Here is a 19,117-nt window from a genome sequence, read left to right as displayed (position 1 = left end):
TATTTTCCAGATATCTTTTTCTCTCTCTAATGTTTAATATATCCTTGAACTACTTTAAAGTAAAAATAAGAAGACACATTTATCTGTAGTTAAAACTAACAGCTTATTTTCTTTCTACTTTGTGTTTTCACTACAAACAGTTTAGACCAAGAGAAAATTCACTGATGCCTTATTTTGCTGCTTGGCCCAGGCTTTATCCTCTTGTTGCCAATCAGCTGTAAATACCAACTCACCCCCCAATGTTACAGGCTTTCAAATCAATTAGATGACAGTATAGAGTCTAAGTTCCATGAGCAGAGAGACTAATTAAGGGATTCTGCTAGTACAAGTGAAAGTCAGTGTTAGAAGAGACCAAAAGCAGATACGTATTTTAAAAAGCATTTACTTTTCAGTCCATACCTTTAATTAGCTGCATCACTCCAGGGACTATAATTATCAGAATTGCTGTAAGCTTGCAAAAGGTTAGGAAAATCTGGATCCGGGCACTCCAACTGACACTCATGCTATTTAGGACCATCACCACAGCTGCAAACAAACAGATGAAGTTACAAAAGGTGAATCCTCATTGGTATACGTGAAGACGTCTTAGGTCCTGGCTACTCAAAGTGCCAACCGTGAACCAGCAGTATTGCCATTCATTACCTGGAAGCAGTTTAGAAATACACACTCTCATATGCCACTCCAGACCTAAGGACTATAAACATGCATTTCAATCAGATCTCTAGGTGATTTTTATGCACCCTGAAGTTTGAGAAACTGGATAAAATGTGCGGACAGTAAAAAGTTATCTCTTGTTCTTTGTATGGGCTTCCCTGATAGCTCAGTTGGTAAAGAATCCACCTGTAATGCAGGAGACCACGGTATGATTCCTTGTATATGTCAATAAGAGTGAACAAGAATTGTGGTGCCCCAACAATCATATAAAAATATCTTCTAAGTAAATCCTGAGGTCATCACATGCAGACTGCTGAATGTGACTCTAGTCTGACACAGTGGACAGCTCTTTTCCTCCCTCAATGTCCGCATGCATAGTCACCTGCCAACTTGGGATCACATTAAAGAAGGGACAGAGTTGGGATCACACTCAAGAAAGGACAATGTGTGGAAAAGTGGGCTGGGACTTTATTCTACTTTCAGAATTAGCCTTAGCCAGCACTTTTTGCATTTTCTCTCCACTTTCCAATCAGCATAGTAAGGAGTGACTTTCAACCTACCCTAAATGTACAGGTTTCCAAGATATGTTTTGGAACTTGAAAAAATGTTTTGAATGATAAATCCAAAAGTGTTTCCAGAGTAGGATGCACACGATGTCTGAAGCCAGCAGAATTTCTCTTTCTTGGTGATGCTATCTACAATGTCCTCAGCAACTAGCCACTCACCCTGGACTGTGGACCATGAGAATCTTGAGAACAGAACAAACACCATTCATCTCTGTCTTGCTAGTATCCAACTTCATCCATGGCCCAGGAAGATCATTAACACAGTTTTGTTGAATAAATGAATGTGCTGGATCCTCAGTTTTTAAAACAAACTCTATAATACCTTCAGCCAAAAAGGCATGAAATAAATGGTGGTACTCTCAGGCCCTGCCTCCTATACTATTCTAGAACGACTGAGTTATTCTAGACAGCAGATTTCAATTTTATACTCTTTCTAAAACCTCACACTTCGTGTTACTCACCCTCTCCTCCCCACTCCCAACAAATAAGCCACTTCATACCTGACATTTGTAGTTATTAGCTACAAGCTTTATTTTTAAAAGGTGTATTTTCCCTAAACAAATAACAAAAATGAATGAAAATACTTCTTGGGGGATTAAAAAAAAAAACCAGAATTCTTACAATTCAGGTTGCAATAGGAAGCTTTCCATATGTACACTAATGAGTGATCTTCATAGTTCCAGTTGCCTGATACAATCACTAGCTCATTTCAGAATTTAAGAATTGGTACAAATGTTTTCAACACATAATATACAACAGCAAAAATATTTTAAATAATCTAGCCTTCTAAACGTAGGCTGATTCAGGTATGTCTTTTAAAGGGATTACTATGCAGCCATTTAAAATCATGACACAGTTAAATATTTATTACATAAAAGATGGTTCATTACATGTTACTGACCAATACAGAAAATTAGAGAGAGACAAATAGATGCTACATTGACATATAGGGAGATAGGTAGAAGACAAAGCTACAAACATAGAAAGAAAGAAAAGGAAAAATTCTGAAGGACTATTTACCAAAACATTAAGAGAAGGTATCTATAGATGATAGAATACGGAATAAGTTTTAAGTTTAAAAGTTTATTTTTCTACACTTTTTAATAATTCTTATAATGAACATGAAGCATTAAGTAAAAAAATCAAAAGAAGAAATTTTCATCTTTGAAAAAAGCTCAAAGATGGGAAGAGTAAGGAACCATACAAAGTTAAAATAGGGAGTTACTGATGAAGAAATGTTTCAAAGGAGAAATGATGAAAATGATTAGAAAGGCTGAAGCCCTGAATAAGCTATATGATAGGCTGAGAGAAATATTCTACCTGTGCTTGAAGCTGGAAACATGAAGAACTAGACAGGTCTACTGTTAATTGCCAAGTGCATTATTTTATCAGAAAGATAAAAAGTAAAATGATTTTTCTCGCCCCTGTAAAAAGCACTTATATACTGAAAATAATTTAATGCAACTCTGCACTCATCGTCATCAACCAGTGATTCTTGTCCTTTTTCTATGCAAATGGCTCTGTGATAAATGAATCATCATATGAAAGGGATTGTTTTTTTAGCTAAGGAGATCCAGCATTGGTCTGAAAATAATTGGATTCATGTTCCCACCAACACAAAAGAGCACTGTTTTCTTTTAAGCAGAGCTCCTAAAAACCCAAACACCATTTCTGAGAGTACTCCACAGTAGAAAAGGGCTATTGTAAAGAGAGGAAGGGAAAAGAGGAGGAAGGAAGAAGGAAAAAAAAGGAATAGAGGGAGGGAGGAAGGAAGGAAAAGAAGGAGGGGAAGAGGGGTGGGGAGAGAGGCATTCTCATGTTAGAACCTCTATGTATTTGGGAAGAGGAAAGGTTTGTTACTTTCATAAAGAGTGTTAGAATTCAATGCCTATTGAAATAGAAAACAAAAGTGAGTGCTGGGAATTTTTTATTTTGTAAAGTTTTCTTAGAAAAATGGAAGACAAAAATCAAACAAATATTATGAATTGATAATCTCACCTTGCTTTCCTCTCAGGCAGCTGAAATCAAAATTCTGGTTAAACCTGATTTCTCTCAAAAGGTTTCTCAAAACCCTGCTTTATCTGAGCATCCAGACATTGCCCTCATTACACCATATGCCAAATTCCAGCTAAGACTCACCTCTATGACCCTGAAGGGATACAGCTTAACAAGCAACGAGGGAGCCAGCACCGAGGCACTGTGGAGGTCCTCAGGTGGCGAGAACTGCTGTTTCCTCATGTGTCTTTACAGAGACGTCTAAGTCCATGTATGTTGCTTATCCAACAATGTTGAAAAGGGATTTGGGATTCACTAGATGCTAAGAGCTTTCAGAGTTTCTGAAACAAATAGTATCTACTCTGGTTTTTATACATTATCTATTTACACTGTAATCATTAGATAAATCTGAGCAAGCTTTCATCCTAGCTTCACTTCCTTTGAATAATAATTGCTAATTTTATGCACTAAAAATTACCTGTATTGATTTGATCTTATTTTTTATTATTATTATTATTTTGCTGACCTTAAATGTTACCAAAATGAAAATAGAGAGACATATAGCTTGTATTTACTTATTAATGTTGCTGGTCGGTTCCTAAGAACTAAAATGGAGCAATGAAAGTTATAGGTATAAACTCTGGCAATCAGAAATACATAGGGAAGGGAGCTATGTTTGAAAAGGATGTTTAGGGGAGTGTTAAAAACTGATACAGTGATTTAAGGACTAGCAAGCATTTCTTTCTGTACTTCAGTAATTCAAGTTTGTCTTTTGTTTTGCAGAGTGAGGTTACTAAGTCTGGATATATTGTTTTTTTTTTCTTTTCTTTCCCCAGGTTCAGGTTCTTCCTGGATTCTGGCTGCTTTGTGCTAAGCTGATAAAATATACAGGCACTGTACAGATGCATCATGGTGAGCTGAAGTGAATTGTTCCACTGTTCTTTGTAGCAGCTGCCTGGGTTGCCTCCATTTTTCTGTTAGCATTTGTTTCCTCTACGGATTCATTGCAGAGAAGCTATGTAACAATAAACACCTTTTTGAAGGAGAGAGGCTATATCTAGGATTTCACTATTGGGAATAAAAATGGTAAGCATGAAATAAATGTACACTATTATATGACACATATTGTGCAAAGACCTTACATGAATATTATTTAATCCTCATATCTCTATGACTTGGTTACCATCATCAGCATTATTTTTCAGATTAACAGCTGAGAACCCGGATATTACTTAACTTGTCCATGTTCACAGAGGTAAAGGTGAAGATAAGGTTGAAGCCAAGTAAGCTGACTCCAGAGTCCACAATTTTACCAGCAGTTCACAGGTAACAATGAAGAAGCAGGTCAAAAGACACATATGATTTCACTCGTTCTCTCAAACATCTGATGCTCTTCCTCTCGGCTAAGGATCATGTTTATCTTGGCTGGGATTTCAAGACACTTTGATTCCTCATTTTATTCCTCATCCTTCTGAAGGGTTGATTGTTGTTTTGAAGTCCTTGTATATTTCAATACTACATATCTCTACCTAAGAATTGGTTGTCTTGGTATTTAGTTACGGTAGAAGAGGAGTAAAGATAGTCCAATCTGGGGTTTAAACAGAGCCACTTTATGTGCAATATTTAAAAAGCTAGCCCAGAACTCAGCCTAGACTTTCTTTCATGTAATTTAATGATGCTAGTAGAATACAGTTTAAAAAAAATTCAGTAATGCATTTATAGAAATGGCCATCTCTCTTTCTCACATCATAATCACAAGTGTTATTTTGTTTACTTTCTCCAATTATTCCCACAGGTTGTCAGAAGAAGCTAATGCTCTTTATTCACCTATGTAAATTAAGAAAACTGAGACTCAGGGAGGTTGTTAGGGATGTGTCTGAGATAAGAGCCCACATCTGACACAAGGAACTTTTATTAGACTATTCTGCCACTCAACTGTATACTTAAACAGGGTCTGGTTTCAGGAGACCAGAACCGAAAACTAAATGTCGTTTTAACTCTTGAACATACTTCAGTGTTTATTGAAGCTTCGAGGAGAGTGAAAATTCATGAAGTTCCATAGAAAGTAAAGGGAGCAATGGCCCTTTACCTAGGGACACTGGGCTAGAGGAGAGAAGACAATGTGAATATGTAAGATTTCCCTACTCAACTTCCACATGCCTGACATGCTTGCCAGAATGGACAAGACTTAGAGTAAGCAAAACCCTTTTTTCTTTAAAGACTTTTTATTTTTTTTTTTAATGTGGACCATTTGTAAAGTCCTTACTGAATGTGTTACTATATTGCTTCTGTTTCGTGTTTCAGTTTTTTGGTTGCTAGGCATGTGGGATCTAGTACCACGCAAAGGATTGAACCCGCATGCTCTGCACTGGAAGACAGAAGTCTTAACCACTGGAACACCAGGGAAGTACTCCAAAACTTTTCACCTTTATTAATTTGAGAGAAATGAAGTTGAATACTTTCAAAAGAGGAGAGGAGTAAACCCAACCAGTCTCCTTCATTCATGGGATTTTCCGGGCAAGAGCACATTTCCTTCTCTACGGGATCTTCCCAACCCAGGGATCGAACCCAGGTCTCTCGCATTGCAGGAAGATGCTTTACTGTTTGAGCCACCAGGGAAGCCCCAGAGGGGTAATTAGTATTTAGCAATGCCACACTTCCACCCCACTCTCACTGCTCAAGTGATCAGTTAACATTTCACAAACCCTGAAATTCCTTTTCTTTTATGATTTGACCATAACAATATCCTTCAAGTTTGTTCTTCTTCTACACTTGAACTAGAGAATTCAAACTACCACAAATTGCTTCCATCCCTGTAGGAGAACACAGGGAAGCAATTCATGCAATTAAACTCCATTTTCTACATCTCACTAACCTTTCACCCCCAGCAGGCAGAAAATCACCTCTCTCCTTGCTTTGAACCATTCAGAATGTGAGATTTGCCCCCAGGTAAATGTCTCCTTTTCTATCTCCATCTCCACCTGCTGTTGCTTTAAAGCTAAGTTCTCAAAGACAGTTTGACTTTCCCAATTAGGCCATTGATTTATATCACCTGCCACCGAGTTGCAAGACTATCTAGTTTCATCTTTCAGTGCTTCTGATCCTGGGAACAAATTTCCTCAGAAACTCAAGCTTGCATCAAAATCTGTAAATTAATGTTATAACTAATGGTAAAAATGGAAGAACATGACTAAGTTCACCCAAGATTTACTCAGGCTCTTTGTTAGTTACACCATCACCAAACTATACTGCAGCTTTTGTAAACTGCAACATATTTAATCATTCTTACCTATAATTGCTTTAAATTTTTGATTTGAACAGTTTCTATTTACTCCTCTAAAATACAGTTTTCCCTTTAAAATGTTTAACAGAATTGGGACAAATAAAAGAGCTATCTAGATTTACCAAAATGGTAATGTGTTGTCATTATCTAATTCATTACAAGTCCTCAATCCAAGCTGTGGATTTGTAAATGTTTACATAATATATAATGAAAGTTTGCTGTTGCAGCTTTTAATCAGTAACCTCTGATTGGCAATTTATAGAGCTCTCAAAATACTACCCCTGTGTTTCTCTTCTCAAATATAACAATTGTGATATGATTCTGCCTCAGTCAGTTGAGAAACAAGAATGAAATGAGTGCAACAGTGGCTACTGATCCAGTCCCTAAGTGGAACATTAGATTTATCAAGAACTTTCCATGGGCAAGGCACTCTGCTAAAGTCTTCAAAATCTAACTTCATCCTTCCAGAGCCATTCAAGATAAATTATCGTCTCATAGGTAATTTACCAATAAATAAAGCTGATGCTTAATGAGATTTAATATTTAGGCCCAAATCACATAACTGAAAATCCCGACTCTAAATTTCAATTCCAGGTTGTTTGCCTCCAGAGCCTGAGCTATAACCACAATGCTAAAATGGTTCAAAAAATTAAAACTTCATGGTGTTAGATCTGAACAAAATCTATTTCATTTCCCTCCATTTCCTGCTGCTTGAGAAACGTGAAGATGTATAATTCTTTAAGTTTAACACCTAGGCATTCCATTAGCTTCTCTACTAGAGAAGAATGCTCATATCTATTCTCATTAAAATCAGTCATGAACAATTATTTGTTGAGCACAAACAACATACTATGGGCTATGTGAAGGGCTGGAAACACAGCAGTTAGTTAAGGCCCTGGTCTTATGGAACTTGATGAGATGTGTTCCCACAGGAGTATAAAAAGCTACCGTTTGTAATTTCACTCTTTAAACTTTTCTAGCACTACTCAAAACACTTTATATACACTCTTTTAATATCATTTAATCTTCAAAGACACCTTATGAGACTGGACATGATTTCTAAATAAGAACACTGAGGTGCAGAAAGAAGAAGTGACTTGACCCCAAGTCTCACGGCCATAGTGTGTGTAAAGGGTAAGATCAATCGAGAACACCATCACCACTCCAGAACTTAGACATATATCATCCAAGTATTTTTCTTGGTCTTCCCTCAAATATTCCACATAACAATTATTACATTTCATGAATTAAGGGGGGAATCCAGGATGAACCTACTTAAGTGCAGCAATATGGAGCCAGTACTAGAGATGTTTTGCGTGTAACCCCTCACTCTTTCCTACCAATCACTCAGCTCTCTGCCGTGAAATGTTCACCTTTCTCTTACAACAGGAAGTTGGAGTCATATTGAGCCTCACATCACTTACTTCATGTTGCGCATGTTCCTCTTTTTTTTACTTCCTGTTTTTTTTTAAAGTTCTAATATCTGTGCCCAATGATGAAAATGAGCAACTTCCTAATTTGGAAATGATAAAGAAAACTCCTATTTGAGAAATGCTGCTGCTGCTACTGCTGCTGCTGCTGCTACTGCTGCTGCTGCTGCTACTGCTGCTGCTGCTGCTACTGCTGCTGCTGCTGCTACTGCTGCTGCTGCTGCTACTGCTGCTGCTGCTGCTACTGCTGCTGCTGCTGCTAAGTCGCTTCAGTCGTGTCTGAATCTGTGAGACGCCATAGATGGCAGCCCACCAGGCTCCCCCATCCCTGGGGTTCTCCAGGCAAGAACACTGGAGTGGGTTGCCATTTCTTTCTCCAATGTACGAAAGTGAAAAGTGAAAATGAAGACGCTTAGTCGTGTCCGACTCTCAGCGACCCCATGGACTGCAGCCTACCAGGCTCCACCGTCCATGGGATTTTCCAGGCAAGAGTACTGGAGTGGGTTGCCATTGCCTTCTCTGTTGAGAAATGCCACTAATAATCAAACGTTGGAAGAAGAGTCTAGTGACTGTCAACGGACAGCTAAAATCCGAACAGAGTGGCAGGTGGTAACACTAGAAAATTCATGAACACAACATATACACCCAACACACACACACCATTCCATGAGGGTAAGTGCCTTATACTTCTACATGTTTTTGCTAAGGAAGGATATTTTATAATTCAGAACACCCATTTAAAAATTGGGTTTTCACTTGTAAAAGTCTCTTTTTAGGCACAATCAAGTTACTAATTTACTAACAAGGTGGTTTTGTTTGCCTATTTTAAAAGATTAGCCATCACATCTATTGACCCAATACAAAATAGGCTTGTAATGTTGTATCAGGCATCACTCCAAACCCTTATTCTTTTCTTTATTTTCCAACACAAATCTGGCAAGCAGTTGTAAGCAAGAACACCACCATGTGAGGAGTAGTACCACCATGCAAAAAGTCTCTAGAAATTTTGTCTCCAATAACTTTTGTAGGGACTGTTTTCTTTTTCATATTTATACCTACGATACTCACTTATGCCCACAGCTGTAATGAGCTTGATCGCAAGTTCAGGAATTTCACAGTGAATAAAAAATGGTTCCAGAATATAGCGTCCAAATGCCAGAGATATCACAGCAGTGGCTGCAGGGCTAGAAGAAATGCATATTTAGGTTAACCACAGGAAAAAAAAAAGTAGCACTTTCACTAACCTTTTCTACCTTGAGGTACTGTTACTCAGCATACGGAACATATTAAATAGAGAAGTCTATGATTTTTCAGAACTCTATATTTGATTCAATTCAGTCACTCAGCCATGTCTGACTCTTTGTGACCCCACGGACTGCAGCACGCCTGGCTTCCCTGTCCATCACCAACTCCTGGAGCCTCCTCAAACTCATGTCCATCGCATCAGTGATGCCATCCAACCATCTCATACTCTGTTGTCCCCTTCTCCTCCCTCTATCATCCCCTTCTCCTCCCTCTATCAATCTTTCCCAGGTTCTTTACATCAGGTGGCCAAAGAATTGGAGTTTCAGCTTCAGCGCATCCTTCCAATGAATATTCAGGACTGATTTCCTTTAGGATAGATTTGGATCTCCTTGCAGTCCAAAGGACTCTCAAGAGTCTACTCCAACACCACAGTTCAAAAGCATCAATTCTTTCTTTATAGTCCAACTCTCACATCTGTACATGACTACTGGAAAAACCGCAGCTTTGACTTGATGGACCTTTGTTGACAAAGTAATGTCTCAGCTTTTTAATATGCTGCCTAGGTTTGTCATAGCTTTACTTCCAAGGAGCAAGCATTTTTTAATTTCATGACTGCAGTCACCATCTGCAGTGATTTTGGAGCCCAGAAAAATAAAGTCTGTCACTGTTTCATTTCCCCATCTATTTGCCAAGAAGTGATGGGACTGGATGCCATGATCTTAGTTTTCTGAAGGTTGAGTTTTTAGCCTATATTTGATTAGGTCATCACAGATATTCCAAATGAAATACTGTCTGCAACTTTGGTAGCTAGTTTTTAAACTTCACATCTGCTTAGGAACAAGGCTGAGTGCTGTCAGTTTTTCTTCTTCCCTCCCATATTTAACTTTTTGCTTAAAAATCTAGTTTATTACTTGAGATCCAATAGGGCTGGGCCATACAAGAAGTAGTCTCCTTTCTCAGTAAGTCAACAATTAAACTCCAGCAGAGTAGGGATGAGTTAACAGCACAATCTAATGGGTTCAGAAAAGGAACACAAAACTCAACTTTAAAAAATTAGTATTAATAAATGTTCATTGCAAATATATGCTTACATGCTTGACATTGTATTAGTCTAGATTTTTCCAAACAGAAAAACCTTGAAAAGCCAAGTGATTATTCTTAATTCCATAGAAATATTTAGGTGAAAAGTATGTGTTGAGAAACAAAATTAGTCTTGTAATTTTATAAATAGAGAAAACATGAATGAGATAAGAAAATGAAATAAGTTCAGGTATATAGTAAAACAGGTGGCAAATGATTCTATTTTAGCTTTTCAATTTTCTGTTAGAAAATGACACAGGCCTTTCCAGTTTAAATATACTGCATATGAATGCATGTTTGTTAGATACACAGGCAAGTCAATGGAATTATTAAATTTCCCATGCCAAGTCTTCCATTTTAGTTTATCTTCCGTCTCATGGTTACTCAACCTCCAGGTCTAACACCTAGATTGTCAGGAAACCAACCACCATTATGTATTCCAACCCTGACCTGCTGGTATTAGAAACCAAGATAGATTTATTTATTTTTAATTGGAGGATAACCGCTTTACAATATTGTATTGGTTTCTGCCATGCATCAATAGGCATACATATGTCCCCTTCTTCTTTTTTTTTTTTTTTGTCCCCTTCTTCTTGAACCTCCCTCCCAGCTCCCACCCAATCCCAACTCCCCTAGGTTGATACAGAGTACCAGATTTGACCTCCTTGCATCATATAGAAAATTCCCACTGGCTATCTATTTTATCTGTGGTAATGAATATGTTTCAAGGCTACTCTCTCAAATCACCCCACTCTCCTCCTCCCCCATGTCCATAAGTCTGTTCTTTAGGTCTGCATCTCCACTGCTACCCTGCAAATAGGTTTATCAGTACCATCTTCCTAGATTCCATTCATATGCGTGAATAGACGATATTTGTTTTTCTCTTTCTGACTTCACTGTGTATAGCAGGCTCTAGGTTCATCCACCTCACTAGCACTGACTCACATGTCTTGTTTTACAGCTGAGCAACGTTCCATCGCATATATGCACCACATCTTCTTTACCCATTCACCTGTCAATGGACCTCTAGGTTGCTTCCATACCCTGACTATCGTAAACAGTGCTGTGATAAATACTGGGGTGCCTGTGTCTTTTTCAATTATGATATCTTCAGTGTGGATGTGCAGTAGTGAGATTTCTTGATTTTTTTTTCTAAGACAATCTCCTCCTGACCACAACAAGACATTTTTCTAATTATCCATCATTTATAAATTTCTGATGTGTAAATTAAAATCTAATAATGTCATTTTAGTGCTTTCAAAACACAGTCAGAATCCACAAAAATCCTTCAATACAAGGCTCCATCTGGTCAAAACTTTCCCTTCCTCTTCTGTGTGCTTTCTCCCACTAGAAGGATATGGATACCCTTTGCCTAGAACCCCTGAAACTCACTGACAGTTTCTTATACCTCAGGTCTTAGTTCAATCTTTTTCCCAAGGAAGCTTCTTCAGTCCTCTAATTGTGTTAGCTCTCCCAGAGTATACTCTCTTATGGAACTTCATAGCCCCCCTTTCACGTGTGTATCACAGTAGCAACTTTTCATTCTCTTACACGATGTCTTGATTGATAATTGTTTCCCTCACTTGACCGTGAGCTTCATGAGTATGACTGTGTGCTTATCAATCACTATTTCATCCTCAGTGTGTGGTAAAGCATCTAGTAAAGTGTCTGTCACACAACAGAAAACTAATGAATGCATGGTGAATGCATGAATTCAAATGACCCCGATGTATGATTTCTTTTTAAGATTTGTTACAGATTATTTCTGACAAAAGGGACTTAATCTGAAGTACAATTTTAATAGCAAATATTAAGGTACCATGGGTACTTTCAATGGAAGAGGAATGTTATATTACTCAGGTACTTTGTCACCCCTCAAGTCTTTCATTACTCTGAGAGAACAACTGAGTAATGTGAGTCCATATTACAAAGAAACATACGAATCCATTACAAAAGCTAGAAAATATATAGGTAATTGCTTCCATAAACACATACCCAGTGAAGTAGCTGTCTAAGGTAATACGATTATAAGCTACTTGAGAATAAGAACTGAGGCTCACTTCACTTTAGATCTTTTTAGCTTGCCATACACCATTCAGTAGCATAGTCTGTGGAATGAGCAGATGAATGAATGAGCACTGTGTTGGCGCTACTAGTGCAAATGGAATGATCAAGACCATCATAACGCTGAGCAGTTAACCAAAGTATGGCTAACCAACACAATTAGCCAGTACATGGCTGGAGAGGGACTCCAGCTCAGCTGTATCAGGCCCCAAAGCCCACTATTCTGACAGGCCACCACTCTAAATAAGTATTGTACTTATTTAACTACTGAGTATATTTTATTCAAACTATTAGGGTTGGCAAAAAAAAATCTGTTAGGGATTTTTCATGCCATCTTAATGGAAAAACCTGAATGAACATTTTGGCCAACCCAATATAACTTACTGAAAGATTGAATATTTACTAAATTTTTCAACTGCTATTCAAAAAGAATTTAATATATGACAATTAGTTGCATTTAATATATGACAATAAGTAGTATAAGAGTTACAAAAAGTGAGAGACCTGGTTTTGTATGCTTGAAATGCTTGCAGTTTTAACAGGGAAACAGAGCACAGATTCCTAAAATATTCAGTAAGAATATAAGCCAGCATGTTCAATGTCAAATGAGAAGCAGAGACTGCATTTTTTTTTTTTTCAGGAGAATTAAGAGAGGAAAGAAATACTATAAACTAGGGTGAACAGGAAATTAACTGTGGAAAAGATAGAACTTAAGTTGACCTTTGAAGAGTAATCTTCATATTATCAGAAAAGAGTGGAAGGCACCTCCCAGGCAAATCCCAGAGTTTAGAAAAAGAACAAAATACTTCTTTATCATTATTTCATAATAATGTTTTAAATAATGCAAAATTGCTTAAAATGAGAACAGACTTAACAAAGATGTAAATACTATTCTAAGCTCTTTGCTACAAAAGAGACTCCTAGGACTATAAAAAACAAGATTAGTGTTAAGTCAATACTTATTAGCTCTGCATTTACCACTTAGCTCTAAATGATAGGATAAGAGCTCACAGGAGCTTTCAGCTGTGTAAGTCTGATAAGTTTACAGTAAGAACAAGTTTCTTTAATTATTTCTGTTAAATTCTGCTGTCAGAATGTGCTAGTCACATTTCATGGAAGCAGTTTGCTTTAAGGATAATCTGAAGTTCTCACGTGACATCATAAGTTTCCCACAAAATTGGAGGAAATTTGCTATTCAGAGTGACTTAGCATTATTTGGTTTGATTTTAAACCACGGCAATCAGGAAGGGGAATGCATTCTTACAACAATATAATCAAAAAGCTTTTCGCAACTGTAGTTCACTGATTTGTTTAACGTGAGGATATGAGTCATTGTGACAAGTGTGTGTGTTTGTTTTGGTTTTTTTTTTTTTTGGTGGAATATAAAACTTGATGACATACTAAGTTGCTAGGAGCAGAAGTTTCCTAGTCACGAAAACTGAGTAAACTGAAGATGGCTTAATGGTGTGATCTACAAGAAGGAAAACCCCAGTTCCTAGGAGAACATTTAACTTTGTCAAATTACAATTTATAATCAAACAAAAGGTCTGATTTATCATGGTAGATTTTGACAATTCACATTCTTTTAGGTCAGCATCTTTCCTGAAAATGACTTAGAGAATAGTTGAATGTTAACAACAAGCAGATGCTTTGAAAGTTTGGCATGGTTAGAAAACTACTGCCAGTGGCAAAATGGCACTAAAAACATTAATTGAGAAAGGTATTTCATCCCAGATTTTATGTCCTGAAGGAGACATATTTACCACATAGTCATGCATATTTCTAATTATTTAAAAATAATCAAAGTGATTCAAAAATGGGATATGAATAGGTTTATTTTTCCTTAATCTTTTTTCTGTCTAGGCTCTTACCGTATAATGAGCAGTTCTACCCAGACTCGCACAAAAGCTGGTAATGGGCCAAAGACTTCTAGAATATACGTGTAATGACCACCAGATTTCTTTATACTAGTTCCCAGTTCAGCATAGGACAAGGCTCCTGTGAAATAATTAAGATAAAAAGGCACAAAGTTAAAATATTACCAAGTCATCCAGCAGTAGAATGGACACAGCAGTATTTCATGAGATGATACTACTTCCTTTGGTTTGAATGACACCCTTTTTCAAAATAAACAATACTAATCAAATTCCGAAGAACCTCCAAAGTCCCCTTGTAACTTCCTCATGCTTGAAATCTCGTTCATTCTGTTCAAGGTAATTTTACCTGAAATGGTAAAGACAAACTTCTAAAACAATATAATATTATTAAAAATTTTGAATCCACAATCCATTTTTGAAGAACATAATTTCACATCAAGACAAAGAATTATATCAAATTGACCTCATTATATTGAGCATCCTTTTAATAAATGATGTTTTTGTGACATATCAAAATAAATAAAATTCCTCTCTTCTCCTCAAAAGTATGGACTCAAGGTTTTGGAAGGCTTCATTTAATTTATAGGGTATGTTTTGTTTATCAACAAAATTAATTTGACTCAGATATTCTCTTTTTGAGAAAGTTTCTTATGGATGTATTTCAGAGTATCATTCCTGGGTGACTGAAATAAAAGTTTTGAAAAAGAGATGCTTTAACATATTTATGAACATGGAGATAAAATTAATTATGAACCAATTTTTAACATTTAGCAATAAAATTCACAAAGACTTGAGCAGATTATGTAATCTCTCCAAACCTCAGTTTCATCCTCTGAGAAATAAAGATTTTAATTCTCACCTCATAAGGGGATTGTGTGTATAAGTATGAAAATGAATGCCAAGGACAGTAACAGGCCTGACACACAGAAAGCACCTCATGAAATACAGCTTCACCTACTACTGTGAGCAAGTTATTGTATATATAATGAAAAGTATATCTTGACATTGTGTGAAAAGTTCTACCCATACTGTTAAGTACTCAAATGTAAGACATAATTTCTGCCTGAGCTACTCTGGAGACTAAAAGCGTGAGAAATTATTACTAATCAGTAGAGCTTCAGGTAGAACTGTCCAACATAAATGTAATTTGGATATTCAGCAAAATCTTAATGTTGCTTATCCTATTTCCAAACTAGAACTCTATCAGAGTCACCTGGGAATAATTTTTTAATTAAAATAAAAAATACAAGCACTAAGGCCATCCCCCAGACCTCCTCTTTGATCAAGAGAAGCCAGACTCTTTGACAGAGGCATCAAAGAAAATCTATAATTTTAAAATTAGCACAGCTAATTCTAAAGTAACTTAGTCTACAGATGGATAGTTGGGAATCACCGATACAGTTTGGCCATTTAAAACTAACTATAACTACCTGCAGTTCATTCTCTACTGGAAACCAGTTGCCATGTTGGTAGAGTGTACTAAAAATCATCCAATATTAAATGTTATTGGAAAATGTCTTAAGAACCTCAGAATTTATCTCCAGAGACTCAATACCTAGACTTGTGTATTCTTTGGTTAAATTCCAGGATGGTTGCCCCAGGTTTAAATTGAGTTCTGGGAAAGTGAAATTTTCATTTGAAGGTCTCAAGCTCCATAACCATATTAGTCAGATGAAAACAGTTCAAAATAGGATGTAAGAACCCATGTATTAAACCTGGCTTTAAACAAAATTGTAAACACAATATACACATTCTATACTCTTAGTTCCAGAGTTTTAAGACAACGAATTTTTTCCCTTATATTTTGCTTTGCTTTCTGTTAGGAAGGCACTCCTGTCAAAAGTTCCTAGGAGCTCAAGTGACCAATGTAATGCAAACATCGATAAATAGATTAGTATAGAAGCATATTCCCTGTGATTAGTAATCAAAGAATACCAACTCAAGTGTAAACTTAGCTAGTCTCATTAGTTTATTTTTAATCACTTGAGATGACACACTTATGCAGAAGCATATTTTCTTAGTACAAGTCAACATCACTTTAACTAGTTAATGCTCAGAGCCACCCATTTTATCATATCTGAAGAGCCTTTTATAGTATACAAAAATGGAATCACATAGTGGGAGCTGCATGCACACAGGATACAGAATCCAGGAACCTGGCTATGGTTTCTCCTATTAGACAATGATTTATTCTGAATATACCAAGTGTTGGAGAAGATTAAAGGCTGAGGGCACACAAAATCATTTAAGAAGATCAATAATTAGGTTTCTCTTTGTCTATAAATGTATATGCCACAAAATATGAATACCATAAACCCTTTGTAAACACCTAAATATAATTCCTCTGTTGATATTTCTATATTAAGTTTTTATTTCAACAAGTTTTGTTTAAAATACTTTCTTCCTAATCATGACAATTTGAGTTCTCTAGATAAATGTTCAAACCAATGCATGAAAACATTGCCAAGACCTTCAGAATAAACAGGTTAGTCCATGTAGGACCAAGAGTTAGTAGTACTTGGTCCTAGAGAGTTAGGACAAAGAGTTAAAACCTTTAAAGAGCAGTATCTTTTGGAATAAAAAAGCACCATCTGCCAGAGAAGAGCAAATATATCTTAGACATTTGCCCCATAGTATAAATACAATTTAATTTTCTTGACCATTCACCAGTTTTTAACACCTTTACAGCTAACCCAAGAAGCATTCCAGTCATATGCCCACCTCATGAGGGGACATTTATTACCTCTTTATTATTAATTATCACGTCAATAAAAGAGATCTAGGTTTTGAAAAAAAGTTAATAATCACATTTCTTCCACCAGTTTTACCAATTCTGTTGAGACTAACTCTGCAGATAGGTGGACCAATAACCTGTGTCTCCAAAGACCAAGTGAACTGTAAACGAAGAAAACAGAGCTGGGCAAACAGCAATAATACCCAATTCCAATTCTACAATTTCTATTGCAAACAGTTATGGGTACTGGGGAGAGATGAAAAGTACAAAAGAATGTGAAAAATGCTCACACCCTTGCAATAATCCGTTACAAAAGGAGCTGAATTATGTGCCATCACACTTCGATCCACGTTCAAGGACTTTTGAAAGAAGACTAGGAACTGACAAGCTCATGAAGTTAAAAAAATTAAAAGGGAAAAGACTGCCATCCATTTGTTTTGCCAATAAAAAGTCAGTAAAACTTCTGCTGAGCACTCAGTTCTGTGTCTAAACAGGCCACACTGGGTTTCACTTCACAGGTGTTTCATTCAGCTTGCCAGCTGCCAAGACACCCCAAACATACCTTCACTGAGCACAAGTGCTGGGTACAGAGAGTTCACCTGTATTTTACTGGGTCATCAAAGTTAGCATCAACATTCAATGCCAAAGCGAAAAGTCAGAACACAGAGCGCCTTGGTCAGGAAAAGAGAGCATAGACTTAGGATGCAATCTCAGGGATCTCAGCATTCTGCCAACAGTGGACAGTGTGCTTAGATAGTTTGCATACCTCCCCTAAAGTCAGAAAATCTGGGGTAGCCTTTGCCATTCATTCACTCCTTTGAAATCTCCCTCTGCTCTCCCAGACAGCACAGTGCTCAACCCCACAGACACACCCCCAGAGAAGCAGGAACACTCACCAAACAGTGACAGAACCCCACAGACCGACCAGACCACCAGGGACAAGCCCACGCTGCCTGTGTTCTGGAGCACGCCCTTAGGAGAGATGAAGATTCCTGCTCCGATGATGGTGCCAATGATGATGGAGATTCCTCTCAACAGAGTGATTTTCTTCTTCAGCACAACTTTCTCCTGCCCAGGTGGCTCCTTGCCGCCCGGGGCAGGCAGCCTCCCATTAACACTGCCCTGCAGGTAAGCCCCATTGGAGATGGTGGACACCACAGGCTTTCTAACCATGGTAGTGACCCGCAGTGGGGTAAAAGAAAATGGAAAAAAAAATTGCTTTTTAATTCCAAACTTTCAACTGTGGTGTCTCTTGGGGTGACTGACCGATCTGATCTCTTTCCTTTTTGCTTTCAGATTCGTCCTCAGTGATATTGTGCTCGCAGGTAAAAGAGCTAAGGTGTCTTTTCACCTTCCGCGATCTAATTACACCTCAGAAACACCTGTGTGTTCGTTCATGGTGCTCTGGTTCGTTCACCTCCCCGACTACCTCTGCTGCTGCGGCTGCTGCTGCCGCCCTATCACTACAGACCAGATCAGCTTCCTCATGGGCTGGTATTTAAGCGCCTGCCTGTCACACCAACTTACTCCAGCTAGATGATGATGCAAATTCTCCAGGTTTGCATCAGCCACATGAGAAAGCTCCAGCATTACTCAGCTCTTTTTTTTTTTTTTAAAACACGAGCAGCAAGTTGCTCAACTGACCAAAGCTTTCAAAGAACAAAGCACACACTTAAAAGGGATTTTAACCAATCCAGAAGTAGTAAATTCAGAACAGACCTTCCCAGAGATTTCAAGCAACTCCTAGTGAAAGCTCTTTACACGAGAAGAAAATTAAAAATGAAACAGGAAACGATCACTACGTTGTAAGAAGTTTCTTTTTTCTTTAATGTACATATGAAATAGTTTACACCAACCTTTTAATCACAGAGCATAACCCAAAGCTGCACTGTTTATAAAAACAAAATTTAGTTTTCATAATGCTTCCTGCTTACTTAAATTTCTTTTTATTTTGGGTTTCCTAGCAACACAGTCAAATCTAATATTTACAGACCTAGAAGGATTCTGTATAGCTGCTGTCATGCACAAAACAACTGTGAGCTTTACTTAACATTAAAGATAAAAACTATTTCTTACTACCAATAATACACCAGTACTTAAAATTGCCACCTTAGTATGACTACTTGAAAAATTAGGGATTCCAGAAAATAGTCATTTTTTGATTCTTATTAGTGCTAGGTGACCTCCTA

At 37.3% G+C, this 19,117-nt stretch overlaps 1 protein-coding gene across 3 annotated transcripts in view; it reads right to left on the bottom strand.

Moving 5' to 3' along the window:
• The window catches only part of SLC7A11 (solute carrier family 7 member 11), a 278,446-nt gene extending 260,019 nt beyond the window's left edge, over positions 1-18,427 (bottom strand). For all 3 annotated transcript variants that reach the window (XM_069557090.1, XM_069557092.1, XM_069557091.1), the window contains exons 1-4: positions 17,825-18,427; positions 14,189-14,315; positions 8,997-9,112; positions 400-525 (exon numbers count right to left, since the gene is read on the bottom strand). In XM_069557090.1, coding sequence (XP_069413191.1) covers positions 400-525; positions 8,997-9,112; positions 14,189-14,315; positions 17,825-18,101 — 646 coding nt within the window. In that variant the 5' untranslated portion in view covers positions 18,102-18,427. The remainder of the gene's footprint in view (positions 1-399; positions 526-8,996; positions 9,113-14,188; positions 14,316-17,824) is intronic.
• Between the last annotated feature and the right edge of the window lie 690 nt (positions 18,428-19,117).

This window comes from Ovis canadensis, chromosome 17, assembly GCF_042477335.2.
Source record: "Ovis canadensis isolate MfBH-ARS-UI-01 breed Bighorn chromosome 17, ARS-UI_OviCan_v2, whole genome shotgun sequence".
NCBI lineage: Eukaryota > Metazoa > Chordata > Mammalia > Artiodactyla > Bovidae > Ovis > Ovis canadensis.
Note: the sequence above shows the minus strand (reverse complement) of the source record. Positions and strands in the feature narration are given on the sequence as shown.